The sequence below is a fragment of the Danio aesculapii genome, chromosome 7, assembly GCF_903798145.1.
Source record: "Danio aesculapii chromosome 7, fDanAes4.1, whole genome shotgun sequence".
In the NCBI taxonomy this organism is placed as follows: Eukaryota; Metazoa; Chordata; class Actinopteri; order Cypriniformes; family Danionidae; genus Danio; species Danio aesculapii.
Genome location: NC_079441.1, coordinates 72,984,326 through 73,001,608, shown reverse-complemented (window position 1 = coordinate 73,001,608; position 17,283 = coordinate 72,984,326). Strand labels below are relative to the sequence as shown.

At 36.7% G+C, this 17,283-nt stretch overlaps 1 protein-coding gene across 1 annotated transcript in view; it reads right to left on the bottom strand.

The window, feature by feature from the left end:
• Nucleotides 1–17,283, bottom strand: part of LOC130232528 (phospholipid-transporting ATPase ABCA1-like) — a 182,828-nt gene that overhangs the window by 23,878 nt on the left and 141,667 nt on the right. The window contains 8 exon segments of the mRNA XM_056462478.1: nt 2,560–2,737; nt 3,953–4,122; nt 5,282–5,356; nt 11,322–11,427; nt 11,973–12,067; nt 15,996–16,188; nt 16,773–16,871; nt 17,147–17,274. Coding sequence (XP_056318453.1) covers nt 2,560–2,737; nt 3,953–4,122; nt 5,282–5,356; nt 11,322–11,427; nt 11,973–12,067; nt 15,996–16,188; nt 16,773–16,871; nt 17,147–17,274 — 1,044 coding nt within the window.

Genomic DNA, 17,283 nt, shown 5'->3' with positions numbered 1-17,283 from the left:
ATTATTATTATTATTTTTCTGATTATGTACAGCAAACAAGGAGCTCATTGTGATCAGATAACTTCAGAATTATATTTTAGCAATTTATAATTTCATTAAAAACATATTTTATGTTAAATAACAAAAATATTATCATTATTATTATTATTACTTTTTTTACTATTATTATTATTATTATTATTATTATTATTATTTTTACTTTTTTAACTATTATTATTATTATTACTATTATTATTATTATTATTATTATTATTATTATTATTATTATTACTATTATTATGATTATGATGATTATTATTATTATTATTATTATTATTATTACTATTATTATTTTTATTATTATTATTATTATTATTACTATTATTATTATTATTATTATTATTATTATTATTATAATTACTATTATTATTATTATTATTATTATTATTATTATTATTATTACTATTATTATTATTATTATTATTATTATTACTACTATTATTATTATTATTTTTACTTTTTTAACTATTATTATTATTATTACTATTATTATTATTACTATTATTATTATTATTATTATTATTTTTATTATTATTATTATTATTATTATTATTTTAGGTCATGTACAGCAAAATGGAGCTAATTGCAATCAGATAATTTCAGAATTAAAATATACTAAAATACAATTTTATTTAAAAATTATTATTTCATTTTATGATAAATAATATATTATTATTATTGAAATATATGAAATTATATATGAAATTCTGCATGCAAGTAAACATCACTATCCAACCCATTTGTGGATCAAAAAACATCTTTTATGGGGTCAAAATAAAAAAAACAATGGAACAAACATAAATGAAAATGTTTTTGCATTATTTTAGTTTGCTGTGTTTTATTATTAGACGTGTGTTTTTAAAAAAACATGCTAAAGATGTTGCCAACCTCGTTTTATCTCCTCTGACACTAATTGATTAATGCGTGAGTTATTAGCGGAGGTTATTCGTCTCTCTCTGAGACTGTAATGTGCATTTCTGCCCGGACCAGCGGAGCCTGTGAAGCGTTTTCAGCGCTGAATTGATGGAGTTTTAATCGAGTTTTAATTAGCTATCTCAGCTCCTCTTTTTAGTGCTCATCCGTCTCTCTCGGGACAGTATGGAAGTGCTCAGAGGCCATGCGTTATTATATCTTTCTTTCTTGTTTTCTCATGATCACAATACAATTTTTTGTTATTTTGACATTGAGTTTTGATTACTCGTTATCGCAACTTAATTTTCTCATCTCGACACATCAAAAGCTGTTTTCTTGTCATCACAACTTAATTTTCTCATCTCGAGACATCAAAAGCTGTTTTCTTGTCATCACAACTTAATTTTCTCATCTCAACACATCAAAAGCTGTTTTCTTGTCATCACAACTTAATTTTATTTGATCTCGACATATCGAAAGTTGATTTCTCATTATCATGACTTAATTATTAGTTTATTTTGACATTTCGAAAGTTGAATTCACATGATCAGACATATCAAAAGTTGTTTTCTTGTTATTACAACTTGATTTCTTTGCTATCTTGACATATCGAAAGTTGTATTCTCGTTATCTTGACTTAATTTTATTGTTATGTTGACATATTGAAAGTTGTATTCTCGTTATCATGACATATAGAAGGCTGTTTTCTTGTTATCACAACTTAATTTTGTTATCTCGACATATCGAAAGCTGTTTATTTTATTATCACGACTTGATTTTTTTCCATTATCTCGACACATAGAAAGTAGTTTTCTCGTTATCATGACTTAATTTTCTCATCATCTTGACATATCGAAAGTTGTTTCCTTGTTATTATAACTTGATTTCCTCGTTATCTCGATGTACTGAAAGTTTTCACGTTATAAACACTTGATTTTTGAGATACATCGACATTGATTTTTGCGTTATCTTGACATATTGAAAGTTTTCTTGTTATCAAAACTTAATTTTCTCATTATCTCTACATATCGAAAGTTGTTTTCTCGTTATCACGACTTAATTTTCTCATTATCTCTACATATCGAAAGTTGTTTTCTCGTTATCACAACTTAATTTTCTCATTATCTCTACATATCGAAAGTTGTTTTCTCGTTATCACAACTTAATTTTCTCATTATCTCTACATATCGAAAACTGTTTTCTCGTTATCACAACTTAATTTTCTCATTATCTCTACATATCGAAAGTTGTTTTCTCGTTATCACGACTTAATTTTCTTATTATCTCTACATATCGAAAGTTGTTTTCTCGTTATCACGACTTAATTTTCTCATTATCTCTACATATCGAAAGTTGTTTTCTCGTTATCATAACTTAATTTTCTCATTATCTCTACATATCGAAAGTTGTTTTCTCGTTATCACAACTTAATTTTCTCATCTCTACATATCGAAAGTTGTTTTCTCGTTAACTTGACTTAATTTTCTCATCTCTACATATTGAAAGTTGTTTTCTCGTTATCACAACTTAATTTTCTCATTATCTCTACATATCGAATGTTGTTTTCTTGTTATCATGACTTAATTTATTTGTTATTTTTTGGTGTACCATGTCCCAGGCGAAGTTGGCGAGCCAGTAGATGGTGGGATTGACGCCGCTCACGAACTGCAAGTGTTTGGCTTTACTGACACGCTCCTGGATGAGGAACAGCACGAAACTGGCCGGGATGAAGGACATAGCGAAGATCACGCAGATTGCTACCACCACGTCTGTAGACGATGACGCCCTGGAACACCAAAACACACAATGTAAGATTACAACTATGCTGAACTTATCATTCAAAAAAAGAGGTCTCTGCCCAAATGACAAAATACTCCAGTAATTACTATAGTGCCTTTGAACAATACTAATGTAAAGTGCTTGAATTAATCAGTTGTTCTGATTCTACGATTCTGGTTGCTATGGTAACACAAAAACTGTAGTAATTGATCTGTTGTGGCAATTCTACAGTTGCTATGGTGACACAAGAACTATGATAGTTGATCTGTTGTGTTGATTGTACAGTTGCTATGGTAACAGAACAACTATAGTAATTGATCTGTTGTAGTTATTCTAAAGTTGTTATGGTAACACAAAAACTGTAGTTATTGATCTTTTGTGGTGATTCTACAGTTGCTAACAGAACAACTATAGTAATTGATCTGCTGCGGCGATTCTACAGTTGCTTTAGGGACAAAAGAACTACAGTAGTTGATCTATTGTGCTGATTGAACAGTTGCTATGGTAACACAACTACAGTAGTTGATCAGTTGTAGTTATTCCAAAGTTGCTATGGTAACACAACACCTTTAGTAGTTGATCTGTTGTGCCGATTGTACAGTTGACATGGTAAAACAAATACTGTTGTAATTGATCTGTTGTGGTGATTCTATGGTTGCTATGTTAACACAACAACTACATTAGTTGATCCGTTGTGCTGATTGTACAGTTGCTATGGTAACAGAACAACTATAGTTATTGATCAGTTGTGATTCTACAGTTGCTAAGGTAACAACGACTATAGTAATTGATCTGTTGTGGTGATTCTACAGTTGCTATGGTAACACAAACAACAACTATAGTACTATAAACAAATTACCCAACACTTTAGTTTTCGACTAATACGTCAATACCCCACACCCATATAAAAAAATTACTATATTATTTTAGAGCAAGTGTTCATATACTACATTTTTTCCTGTGGTATATTCTATAGTGTTTTAGAACCTTACTACAGTAAATCGCAGTAACGTTGTAATTTGTTGTGGTAATAAAACTCGGTATGTGGCTTTTGCATTTCTGAAAGTATACATGTATTCATATATAATACCAGGAATTAGTTTTATTTAGTTCTTTCCCCTAATACCTTATTAATCAGAAAAATCTAACTGCCCTAGTTGTGAGTCTGTCCTCCATGCTGTGCTTGTAAGTCTGTGCTGTGTTTGTGTAGTTTGAGACTCACAGTGCTGCTGCTGAGAGCTGTTCTTTGGTCAGGTTGAGCGGGTGGTTGAATGTGGTGATGCCGTAATCGTCAGCTCTGCGTCCCGCCGGCAGATTCCCTCTCAGAGCGCCGTTACTGGCCACATTCAGGAACGACACCAGAGAGTGCCAGCCCGGATTGTAGAACCACACCTGCACACACACACCCACACGCAACACACAACACAAATACACAATCATTGGACAACACAAACATGCATACATGCAACAACACACACACAGGACAGCAGTCACATACAACACATATATAAAAACACACACAGCACAACAAACATATGTATACACATACAGTACACAAACACACGCACATGGACACGCACAAAGAGACACCACATAGTAAAATAAAACAAACGACAACACACAAACAACACACAAGACAACACGCCATAACACACAAAGAGAGACACATGTATGCGCACACAGGCACACATAGAGACATACACAAATACAACACACACCCATGTGGAAACACACACACACACACACACACACAAAAATATGACATTATAAATATTGCCTGGATTTGCAGGCAGTGAAGCTGTATGATTGTATTACTGTATGGAGCAGCACAGAAATAAAGGACATTACATGTAAAACATACATTATTCATAAAGACATTGCTCTGGGTACATTTGGTTGTACGTTTCAGATGACAAATCCACTAGAGGGCGCTGTGCGAATCGAAATAAATCCTTGAAAATGAAACGATCCACTCCCAGAGATGGGTTGCGGCTGGAAGGGCATCCACTGTGTGAAACATATGCTGGACAAGTTGGCGGTTCATTCCCCTGTGGTGACCCCAGATTAATAAAGGGACTCCGCCGGAAAGAAAATGAATAAATGAATGAAACAATCCTTTATTAGTCAATAATATGCTATATTGCATATATCATTAGTGTGAAAAGGAAACAAAATTAGACGTCGTCATACTCATTCATTTCCCTTTAGCTTAGTCCCTTCCAGCTGCAACCCATTAGTGGGAAGCACCCATACACTCTCACATGCATACACACAAACTACAGCTAATTTAGTTCATCAATTCCCCTATAGCGCATGTGTTTGGACTGTGGGGGAAACCGGAGCACCCGGAGGAAACCCACGCCAACATGGGGAGAACATGCAAACTCCACACAGAAACGCCAACTGACCCAGCCGGGACTTGAACCAGCGACCTTCTTGCTATGAGGCCACAGTGCTAACCACTAAGCGTCCTCGTCACCCCATTTTACCGACATACTCCAGTCAAACGTGCGTCATGTTTTCCATTGAGCCTGTGTTGATGATTTCTTACCTTCATATTGTCTCTGGTGCCCAACTCTAACAGAAACAGCCGGATGGCCTGGAAAATATCCTCAGACTGATTAAACTGCAGAAAGAGAAAGAATAGGAGGTTGAATGTCAGATCTTCGAGGAGAACGCTTATTTCTGCATCTGCGCGAGTAATATTGAACCCCAAATACAACAATATTACTTTTCTGCACTGGCACCTTCTACATGATAACACGACCAATTATTGCCTCATAATTATGCTACGATGCAACATGTAACTCTGTCTCGGCATGCTAAAACTCCTTTTCAATCAATGAAGAGATTTAGTATGGTAATGAATATGTAAATAACAAAGATGATGTGTTTGGTCTTGATGGAGTAAATCTGCTAAGCTGCTGCTGCTCTGATTATAGCAGAGCAAGTACCGAGACTTTATTACTTCCAGTATCTGCATGGAGGCCGCCATAGTGACCGGCATCTTCCGGTAGAATGCTGATAACTTCCATTTACAACTGATTAATCTTTTTTTGTTTGTTTTTCTAATTATTTTTAGGAGTTTTTCACCTTTAATGTACAGGACAGTGGAAGTTACAGACAGGAAATTATTGGGAGCAGAAAGAGGGGAAGGGTCGGCAAAGGACCTCGAGCCTGGAATCGAACTCAGGTCGCCGTGAGCACTATGGTGCTATATGTCAGCGCACTTAACCACTAGGCTATTGGCGCCAACCCAACTGGTTAATCTTGATCAGAAAATGGTTGTCAATGCCGTTTTTAGTGGCTTACAGAGTGTTTTTGTGGTCCACAACCTTGACTTCGAAAGATGTGCGTTAGAGACGTTATACTTCTGTCAGATGTGTTTCAAGCGCGAGAGAAAAACTTTCTACTATCTCAGCGTCTGCCGTCAGATCAGATGCTGAAATACAGCGTCAGTGTTCCCAACCTGTCAGCTGTTATACTGTGCTCAGCAGCTCATCAATACACACACACCATATTACTGAGCAAACCATATTACTGACATGAAACTTAACATTTGACGTTAAGTCATGCCATTTCCAAATAATAAAAGTGCTTTACTGAGACTCTGCTGGCTGATCTGCTTGTTGATTCTAATCGGGAGCTGTTTATGTTTAATTCAGTTCGTGTTGTGTAGTATTTACCATGGTGTGTGTTTTTCTGTCATATCAAAACGCCACTATTTTCACTTTGTGCCAGTCTTTCAATCAGTGTGTCAGGGGGACAATAACTGTGTGTGTCAAACACTTTGGTGAATTATATTTGTTTGGGTTGGTTATATATTTGGATCAAAGGGAAAACGATCACTTTAGTGATGACGCTGCTTCATTTAAATGGCACAAGATGCCGTCTGACGGTAAGGGTAAATGACTCCAAACGTTGTTTTTCTTTCCTATTATATGATCAGTCCAGCAGGTGGCGCTGATCGACAGCAGGATTAGTTCAAAGACGTTAAAAGCAAGTAAAACAGATTAAAACTATCGTTTCTAAGCGGTCGGAATGAGACTGTTTATAAGCATCAAGCTGGCGACCGGAAGTTCTTAGCATCCTCCTTACGCGTACACGCAAAGCATAATGGGTAATTTTGCATTCTAAGAAAAAGGTTTATATTTACAGACATGCAGACTGAGATTATAACAAACTACTGATGCAAACATTTAGTTGAAGTCAGAAATTTTCGCCCTGCTGTGAAATCCTCAATACAGTCATATAGCGGTGCGTGACTGTCAGCTGACGCGCTCCATAGTGATAAATAGAGGCTGTTTCCCAAACTGATTCTGCATACGCGATTTGAAGCAGAGTGAAAGTCTGGGTTCAGATGCGTGTTATATTAATTATTATTAATATTAATATTAATATTAATTAATTAATTAATAATAATAATAATATCTAAAGATGTCAAATCTTGGTGGGGTTTTTTCAAACACAACTAATTTCGCCCTAAATGAGCATAAACAGTTAGGAAAGCAATGGAAAGCTTTCATTATAACACTAGATCTGTGCATTTTTAAAGTGACACCTGTTATTTAATGTAATGAAAACACAAACATCTAAATAAGAGATTCATTCGCTGCTCTTTAATCAGAATGTGTAGGTTATACAGTGAAGAAACGGCTAATGAGATTTGATAGCTTGATTCTGTTTCATTATAATAGCTTTTAATTTTAATAAGCTGAACTGTTTGCTAATTTATTAGCTGCTAATGAATACTGTTTAATTTTTCTTTTCTAAATAATAATAATAAAACATATTACTGACCATTTAACTGTTTATTTACTATGAAACCGCTCCAAATGAACAGATTCAGTAATTTGGGGATTTTAAAAAGGAGGGGGGGGGGTATGGGGGTTGGGGGGATCCCTTATTATGGTGGGCATATCCCTTATTTTCACATCCCAATGTTGACAGGTATGGTGAATGCATTAACCAATAATAAAACCTTATGATAGAGTGTGACTGAAAATATTCAGAGGACTGCCAAATTTAGGTTAAAATCATCAGAAATGCAAACGGTGACTGGCAACTTCAAAAAAACACACAAAAATAACAGCATTAAAATGCATCCGCTGCTCTTGTTCATGAACCAGAGATTAACAGAGGTCAGAGATTCACACACACACACACACACACTCCAATAGAGACTGATAGATCTCAAACACTAATGCTAATGCTAGCTGCTCCCCAGACGACACTGTAAATGAACACTAATCACCTTCGCTCGAACTCGAGTGAACATCTCCCGTGTCCATCTGAATGAGCGGTAGCAGAGGACACAGTGCTAACGTCCTGCTATTAGCATCACAGTCGTCCATCAGTGAGCTAAGCAGCATTAAAACACTATTAGTCGCGCGGACGAGACTCCACTCTCCCTCAGAGACTGTGATGCTAACATAATGACATGCAACTAGCCGTAACATCTGCACTGTTGGGCTAGCAAAAAAGCTAATTATAACGTGAAATTTAGATTCAAACTTGTATTGGTTTCTGGGTTATTTTACGTCTTTAATGATTAAACCCAGCTCCATTACTCTGATCTGCTTTGTTTGTCAAATGTGTAAATTATACAACAGGCCGGTTGAATGCTTGATTCTGATTGGCTGATGAACATTCTGTGAATACCCTATTCTAATCATTCTACACTCTGAGAAATGCTGGGTTGTTGTAACCCAACGTTGGGTCAAATACAGTCTAACTCAACTGTTGAGCTAAAAAAAGTGTAATTTATGATTGATTAAGAAAAATTAACCCAACACTGGGTTTGTCCAAATTTGACCCAACATTGGGTTATAATAACCCAGCTTTTTTTAGACAGTGATAGTTCTAAGATTGTACAGGTAGAACACTATAAAGTCTATGCAACAAAACAGTTTTATTTATTTTCATTACTTTATTACTTTTTTATTATTCTGTCTGTTGCACATGATCTGTTTACTCAGGTCCAATCCCAATTCTGTTTTTAAAATAAAATAAATAATAATAAAAAAAAATAAATTTAATTAAATAAGAAAATAAAAAAAACAAACCAAAATAAAATAGAAAAATTAAAAAATAATAATAATAACAATAAAAGAACAAAATAAAATAATAAATACATAAAAAACAAAACAAATAAATAAATACAATAAATTAAATAAAAAAATAACAAAAACAAACAAGAAAACTAAATAAAACTGAAAAATTTGATAAAAATTTTAATTTAATAATAAATACATTAAAAAACTAAACAAATTAATAAATAAATTTAATTAAAAATAATAACAAACCAAAATAAAAAATAATAAAATAAAATAATAAATATATAAAATAACAAAAATTCATGAATTAATAAATAAAATTAAATAGAAAAATTATAAAAAAACAAACCAAAATAAAATTGAAATATTGAATAAAAAAATTTAATTAAATTAAACAACAAATACATAAAAAACAAAACAAATGAGTAAATTTAATAAAAAAATTATCAAAAAACAAAGCAAAAAAATTTAAACAATAAAATAAAAAATAAAATAAAATAATTAATACGTAAAAAACAAAACAAATAAGTAAATAAAATTATAATAAATAAATTAAAAATAAAAAAGAAAAATTTTCTTTAAAAAATTAAATGAAATAAAATAAATACATTACAAACAAAAGAAACAAATAAATAATAAATTAAATAAATAAAAAAAAAACAAAATAAAATAGAAAAAAAATATTTAAAATGTTATTAAAAATAACAATAAATACATAAAAAATAAAGTAAATTAAATTTAAAAATAATAAAAAACAAACCAAAACCCCAAAATAAAATAGAAAAATTTTATAAAAAATAAAAAGAAATACATAAAAAACAAACCAAATAAAATAAATTTAATAAATGAATGAATAAATAAATAAATAAATATTTTTTATAAAAAAACAAACAAAGCCAAACTAAAATAGAAAAATAAAATACAAAACAAACCAAAATAAAATAAAATACGAAATAAAAACAAACCAAAACAATATAAAATTTATCAAAATTTTAAAAATTACAAAACCAAAACAAAATAAATAAATTATATTTAATTAAATGTATTTTGTGTACTTGTGCGAAAAAAAATGTAACAAATACATAAAAAATTATCAGCAAATATAACTATAAAGAATTATTATCAGTTAACATTTATTTACGCATTAACTAACAATTTCTCACCACAAACAATGCATTTGCTCCAATAATATTTTATATTAATGTTAATAAATAGTGCTTCTTTATATTTCTGTGTAAACTGTGAAACACTTCCGGTTTCTTCAATAATCCAAAAGCTCAAAAGAACATTATTTATTAGGAAAATAAATAACTGACATTAATTACCGTCGCTTTCAACCATTATAATGCATCCTCACTAAATAACAATGCATGATAAAGCAGCTTTTAGTACTATAAGGATGCTTGGCAGCGATACTAAACCATTTTGACTTTTGTTAATCTTCAAAAGACCAAAAGTGAATATAAAGTGATCAGAATTTACGAAGAGCGACTGATACTCTTTCCTAAGTATTAAAGCATTGAATGGGAAAAACATGATCTCCATATTTGATAAGTAAATGCTAATTGAGGAGCTGCTGGGAATTTTTCACACCATTTAAAAGCCTGACGTAAATAAAGCATCTTGATCACGGCACGCGCTCCATCCGCTCATGCATATTTACATGCAGATTTCACACCATGTTTGACACTTAACTGATAAACATGAATGCAAATAAGGCAAATTGTTGGATGAAGCCAATGCAAAAAAGGTGGTTGCTGCTTATTATTGAAAAATTCACATGCTGGCGCCATCAGGACTACAAAAAAAAGCTGTTTATAATGAAACAAACGCTTATTGTTATGATGAACACAAAGAAAGGGTGATGATCATGTGGTTAATCTAGACTACAGTTTTCATTTTCGTGTCGTTTTAGCTTCTCACTCACCGGCCACTTTATTAGGTACACCTTACTAGTACCGGGTTGGACCCCGTTTTGCCTTCAGAACTGCCTTAATCCTTCATGGCAGAGATTCAACAAGATACTGGAAATATTCCTCAGAGATTTTGCTCCATATTGACATGATAGCATCATGCAGATTTGTCTGCTGCACATCCATGATAGATATTTCCTCTTTGTCAGACCATTCTCTGTACACCCTAGAGATGGTTGTGCGTGAAAATCCCAGTAGATCAGCAGTTTCTGAAATACTCAGAGCAGCTCGTCTGGCAGCAACAACCATGCCACGTTTAAAGTCCCTTAAATCCCCTTTCTTCCCCATTCTGATGCTCACTTTGAACTGCAGCAGATCGTCTTGACCATGTCTACATGCCTAAATGACTGAGCTGCTGCCATGTGATTGGCTGATTAGAAATTTGCGTTAACAAGCAGTTGGAAAGGTGTACCTAATAAAGTGGCCGGTGAGTGTACATTGTAAAAAGCCCAATAGAAAGAAATATGAATTGAATTTAATAGTCAATATATATATCTACTTGTATATTATATAGCTATCAGACAGTATAATAATAAAGCATGTGCTCAGGTGTGTTTCTTACCTGTGAGACATTGAAGACTGATCTGAGGTCAGAGACCAGCGCTGTGATGTCAGACTCATTCAGCCTCACCTGAGAGTTCACTCCACCCACTGAGAGACCACCATACCTGCGCACACGCACACGATTATACAGACACACACACACACAGACACGATTATACAGACACACATATGCACATACACACACACACACATACACATACACATGCATATATACACAAACACACCCATGCTTATTCACACAAGCATGCACACACACATACGTGCATACACACACACACACACAGACACATACATACACACAAACACATACCTACGCACACACAAAAATAAACAAACATGTACACACACATGCAAACACCAAAACACACATGCACAAACATACTGTAAACACATTTCATTCACTACATGCGGTGAAGTGTGTGTGTGTGTGTGTGCATTCGTATGTATGCGTGTGTGTGTGTGTGTTTATGTTTGTTAGGGCGATGTTTGCATGTGCATCTGTGTATGTATGTGTGTATGTCTGTATATTGATGTGTGTGTGTGTGTGTGTGTGTGTGTGTTTATGTTTGTAATGTGCGTCTGTGTAAGCATGTGCATTCATGTGTGTATGTCTGTATATCGATGTGTGCGCGTGTGTGTGTGCTGTTACCGTATTTTCCCTGATTTCTGGTAGGTCTTGAGCAGGAAGTCAGTCATGTTTCTGCCCGTGACGTTCTGCAGGGTGTCTGTGGTGTTTTGAGTTCTCTACACACACACACACACACACACACACACACACACACACACACACACACACACACACACACACACTCAATATAAGTAGTCATTCACTAGTAAATGTTGAAGTGAGATGTGATTGGTTTGTTTACCGTCTCGCTTGTATAAAGCGAACACAGTAATAACTCATTTTAATAATCTGGATTATTGTTTACAGCACACTCCTGTCCAAAATACCAAACAAAAACAAACTAAAACTGACCCCACGTTTCCTGCTTTGCATTAAATGTCAGTTAGGACAGTGTTTCCCAACCCTGTTCCTGAAGGCACACCAACAGTACACATTTTCAACCTCTCCCTAATCAAACACACCTGAATCAACTCAGCAGAACATCAGAAGAGACTCCAACACCTGAAGTTAATGGGTCAGATAAGGGAGACATCCAAAATATGTACTGTTGGTGTGCCTCCAGGAACAGGGTTGGGAAACACTGAGTTAGGATGGCTGGGGAGTGTGTGTGTTGGTGTTTTGTGTTCCTCTGTCACTGCACAACACACACTATGATTTTAGCCCCGAGTTTGACTCGCCGACAGGTTGAGAAATCAGGGTGAACGATCAAAGATGCCATCTGAGGCTACGTTCACACTGCCAGGCTTAGAGCTCAAATCAGATTGTTTCTCACATCTGATGTTTCTGCATGGCTGTTGTGGCCCATATCAGATTTGCAGTGTGAACAGATCATGATCCTAAACTGACCCGCATGCGCTAAAGTACAGTGACGGACAGCACAAAACAGGCTCGTTTGAGCTGGCCAAACTCTGCGCAGAATCCATCAGGGGTGATCACCGTAACATGCATGACGGTTAGAAATGTGTCCGAGTTGCCTTCGCCTCGCTCTGACGTCACGCTGGCGTGTGCAAAAAACTCCCGTGACGGCGAGGCGGGTACCTCGGATTGAGCAGTCGGCAGCAGCTGCTCTCCAAAGACTGAGCTCACTTAGTGAAGTTTAGTTATAAGTGAAGTTTCATAAACTAATTTCCAGAGGAGTGTGTATGTTTGTTTGTCTGTCTGTGTTTTCTGCTGGTCTCATTAAAGCAGCTCTGGATTCATCTGAAACCCGGAGGCAGTGGATAAGAGTCATCCAAACACATCCGTGATTATGGTTCAAGACAAAACATCTCCTGCGTGTGTGTGTGTGTGTGTGTGTGTGTGTGTGTGTGTGTGTGTGTGTATAAGTGTGTGTATGAAGGACTCTTTTCTCATTCAATAAATCCAGTACTTGAGTAAATGTTTGCAAACTGGGTCATCAGTGTGTGTGTGTGTGTGTGTGTGTGTGTGTGTGTGTGTGTGTGTTTAGCAGTATATACTGAGAGAAAACTTGTTTACAGACAGAGAGAATCAGAGGAGAGTCTAAGTTTAAACTCGACGTTGTGTAGGAGTGATTTGCATTTCTGCTGACACGACACACACACACACACACACACACACAGAATGTAAACACATGATAATGAGCGTGTGCACTGTGAGTGGAGTTTTCTCCTGGATGAACTATGATCTCCTGTTGGATTTGATCATTTACTCGCAGCTTGTTAGCGTCCGCTCGACAAAACATTCCTCCACACGACAATCCGCAGATACCGTAGTAAATATGTAGTGTGCTGGAGCTTGGAAGGCCTCACGGTGGCTTAGCGGTTAGCACTTAGCACTAGGAGATATGAGCAAAATATCATATCCCGGTATTTGTAGGAGGAATGACGGTATACGATATATATTCAGTATTATACTTGAGAGTTAAAGCCTTCATTAAACATTTATTGAGCAAAATATAATTCAAACACAGAGGTTTCCCTCCCCGTTTACAAATAAACAGCAGCACTAAACAATAAGAGCTGCACAAAATCTCTGATAAATAAATACAGTACAGGTTTTTCTCCTGCTTAACACTATACACAGCTCTACTGTGCAAATAACAAAGTAAACAACTATAGAAAACAGAGCTACACCGTCAGAGCAAAAAACGACACACCTAAATAGTAACACAACAATGTATGTAATGTAAATATGAATGTAAATATGAAACACACAGTATTTTATGTCACAATTACAGTGTTGCTATAAGTAATCCTGTATCCCACAGTTAAATCAGCTGTGTATGTTTTATTAGTTACTCATTTACATGTGTGTATTGTGCACATTTATTAAACAGTGCACATGTCTAAATAAATCTAAAGAGAAGTCTTTCACTGCATGTAGAAAATCCTGCACTTTTCTTTTGTTTTGACTGAACTTGTCTTACTAAGTATTAAATAAGGAGATGAAAGCGAACAGACTATAGAAATGAGAACGAAATAGTTTGTGCTGTGATGAAATGCTGCTTAAGCATATGAATGCAAACAGAGCAGAACGCAGAGCTGAACGTGTTATAATGTAAACGTAAAGAAGAGACCGTCGTGTAATAAATACTGAACTCAGTGAATATGAGCTGCTTTCACTTTCGCGGTGTAAATTCGTCCCGTTTTGGCGTTTTTAATTGTGTTGAACACATTCAGGTGGTGTTTGTCAATTTGGCAAGGCTTCTGTGTTCGTTCTTGCTGTCAGTTGGGGAAGAAATGATCGGTAAAAGGTTTCTAATAAACCGCTGTGACAGCTGCAGGCGCTGTGTGACATGCGTGCACGCGAGGGGGAGTCAGATTTATCCGGGGAGTGAGATTTCGATACAACACTGGCACTGCATGTTCCTCCATGTGAAGTGTAGTGAAGGCACGATTCTTTCATTCATTCATTCATTTTCTTTTCGGCTTAGTCCCTTTATTAAACTGGGATCGCCACAGCGGAATGAACCGCCAACTTATCCAGCACATGTTTCACTCACCGGGTGCCCTTCCAGCTGTAACCCATTTCTAGGAAACATCCACACACACTCATTCACACATCACTCAACTTAGCCTACCCAATTCACCATGTGTTTGGACTGTTGGGGAAACCCGAAGGAAATCCACACGTACACAGGGAGAACATGCAAACTCCACACAGAAACGCCAACTGACCCAGCCGAGGCTCGAACCAGTGACCTTCTTGCTGTGAGGCGACAGCACTACCTACTGCGCCACTGCTCATGGAGTGAATCATTCATTTGCGCATGCGCACACTTATGCATATGGAGCTCACGTGCTGCCTTGGAGTGGTCTGTTTCGTGCAGAATGCGCATGTGTGGCCTCAAACCATATCCATATGAACGATATTGGATAATACCGCATCGCAATGGGGAATCATATCGATATATCGCCAGAACCTGATATACCGCCCAGCCCTATTAGCACCCTTAGAGCAAGAAGGTCACTGGTTCGAGTCCCAGCTGGGACATTTGGTTTCCTCCAGGTGCTTCGGTTTCCCCCACAAGTCCAAACACATGTGGTATAGAGGAATTGATGAACTAAATTGGCCATATTGTGTGTGTTAATGAGTGTGTATGGGTGTTTCCCAGTACAGGGTTGCAGCTGGAAGGGCATCCGCTGCGTAAAACATATGCTGGATAAGTTGGCGGTTCATTCCGTTGTGGCGACCCCTGATTAATAAAGGGACTAAGCGAAGGAAAATGAATGAATAATGCAGCTCGACTGAGGCGGTGTTCACACAGAGGGCTTTTTTCCTCCTTAGTGCACTACTTTTCTATTGTTTTTAACAAATCGCATACTATCCCTTCTAAATAGTATAGGAATTAGTGTTTCCCAAACTGTAGTATGTACGGCTCTATTGCCCACAGACGATAGAAAAGCAGAGGGAACTGAAAGTGGAGAGAGGAAGAAGATCACAGGGTGCGAGAAGGAACAGAAATGTGGATGAGGGCTGACAAATATGGAGGGGCAAGATTGTGTGTGTGTGTGTGTGTGTGTGTGTGTGTGTGTGTGTGTGTGTGTGTGTGTGTGTGTGTGTGTGTGTGTGTGTGGGTCTGACCTGTGGTGGCGGCAGACCCCCGGCCCCGGGTGGGCAGTCGGGCAACATGAAGCTGCGCTCAGGGGTGCTGCACTGACAGGCGGGAGACGGGTTCTGCAGAGTCCAGTTCCCTTTATCAAAGATATCACTGATGGACGGATCCACAGCAGGAGTGAACCAACCAGTGGAACCAGCAGAGACACACGGTAACTTACTGGGGAGGAAACACACACACACACACACACTTAACCAACCAGTGGAACCAGCAGAGACACAGGGTAACTTACTGGGGAGGAAACACACACACACACACACACACACACACACACACTTAACCAAGCAGAGGAACCAGCAGAGACACACGGTAACTTACTGGGGAGGAAACACACACACACACACACACACTTAACCAAGCAGAGGAACCAGCAGAGACACACGGTAACTTACTGGGGAGGAAACACACACACACACACACACACACTTAACCAAGCAGAGGAACCAGCAGAGACACACGGTAACTTACTGGGGAGGAAACACACACACACACACACACACACACACACACACACACACACTTAACCAAGCAGTGGAACCAGCAGAGACACACAGTAACTTGCTGGGGAGGAAACACACACACACTTAACCAAGCAGAGGAACCAGCGGTAACTTACTGAAGGAGGAAACACACACACTTAGCGTTTGAGTGTGTTTGTGTGAGTGTGAGAGAGTGTATGCGTGCATGAGAGTGGATGTGTGCGCATGCGTGTGTGTATTTATGTGTGTGTGTGTACTACTCACGGTATGGGGTTCGTGCTCATGCAGCGCGTCCCAAATCCTGGTGAGTTGAGCAAAGCTTTTGTCACCTTCTCCACCTGAACCACTCCAGGACCATCAAAACTACAACACACACACACACACACACACACACACACACACACACACACACACACACACACATAGAAATATACATCATAATCACTAAAATGATCTTCAGACCACACATTTATGTCTTAGTGACTGCATTTATTGATCAAAAACCCAGTTTACAGTAATATCATGTGTTTTTATTGTGAGTTCATGTTAAATGAGGGAAATAAAAACTCTTAATGATGAAGTAAACTAATAATAATGAAACAAACACTGAGCAGCTGATCATATAGATAAACCAGCACCTGTAGAAGGTGTTCTGCGGAGCTCCATACATCCAGGGCTGAAGCTCCAGACTGGGATATTCATTAAACGGAGGAACGATCAGAGAGAAGATCAGAGCCAAACACACGAAGAACGCCGGCAACACCACCTGATACAA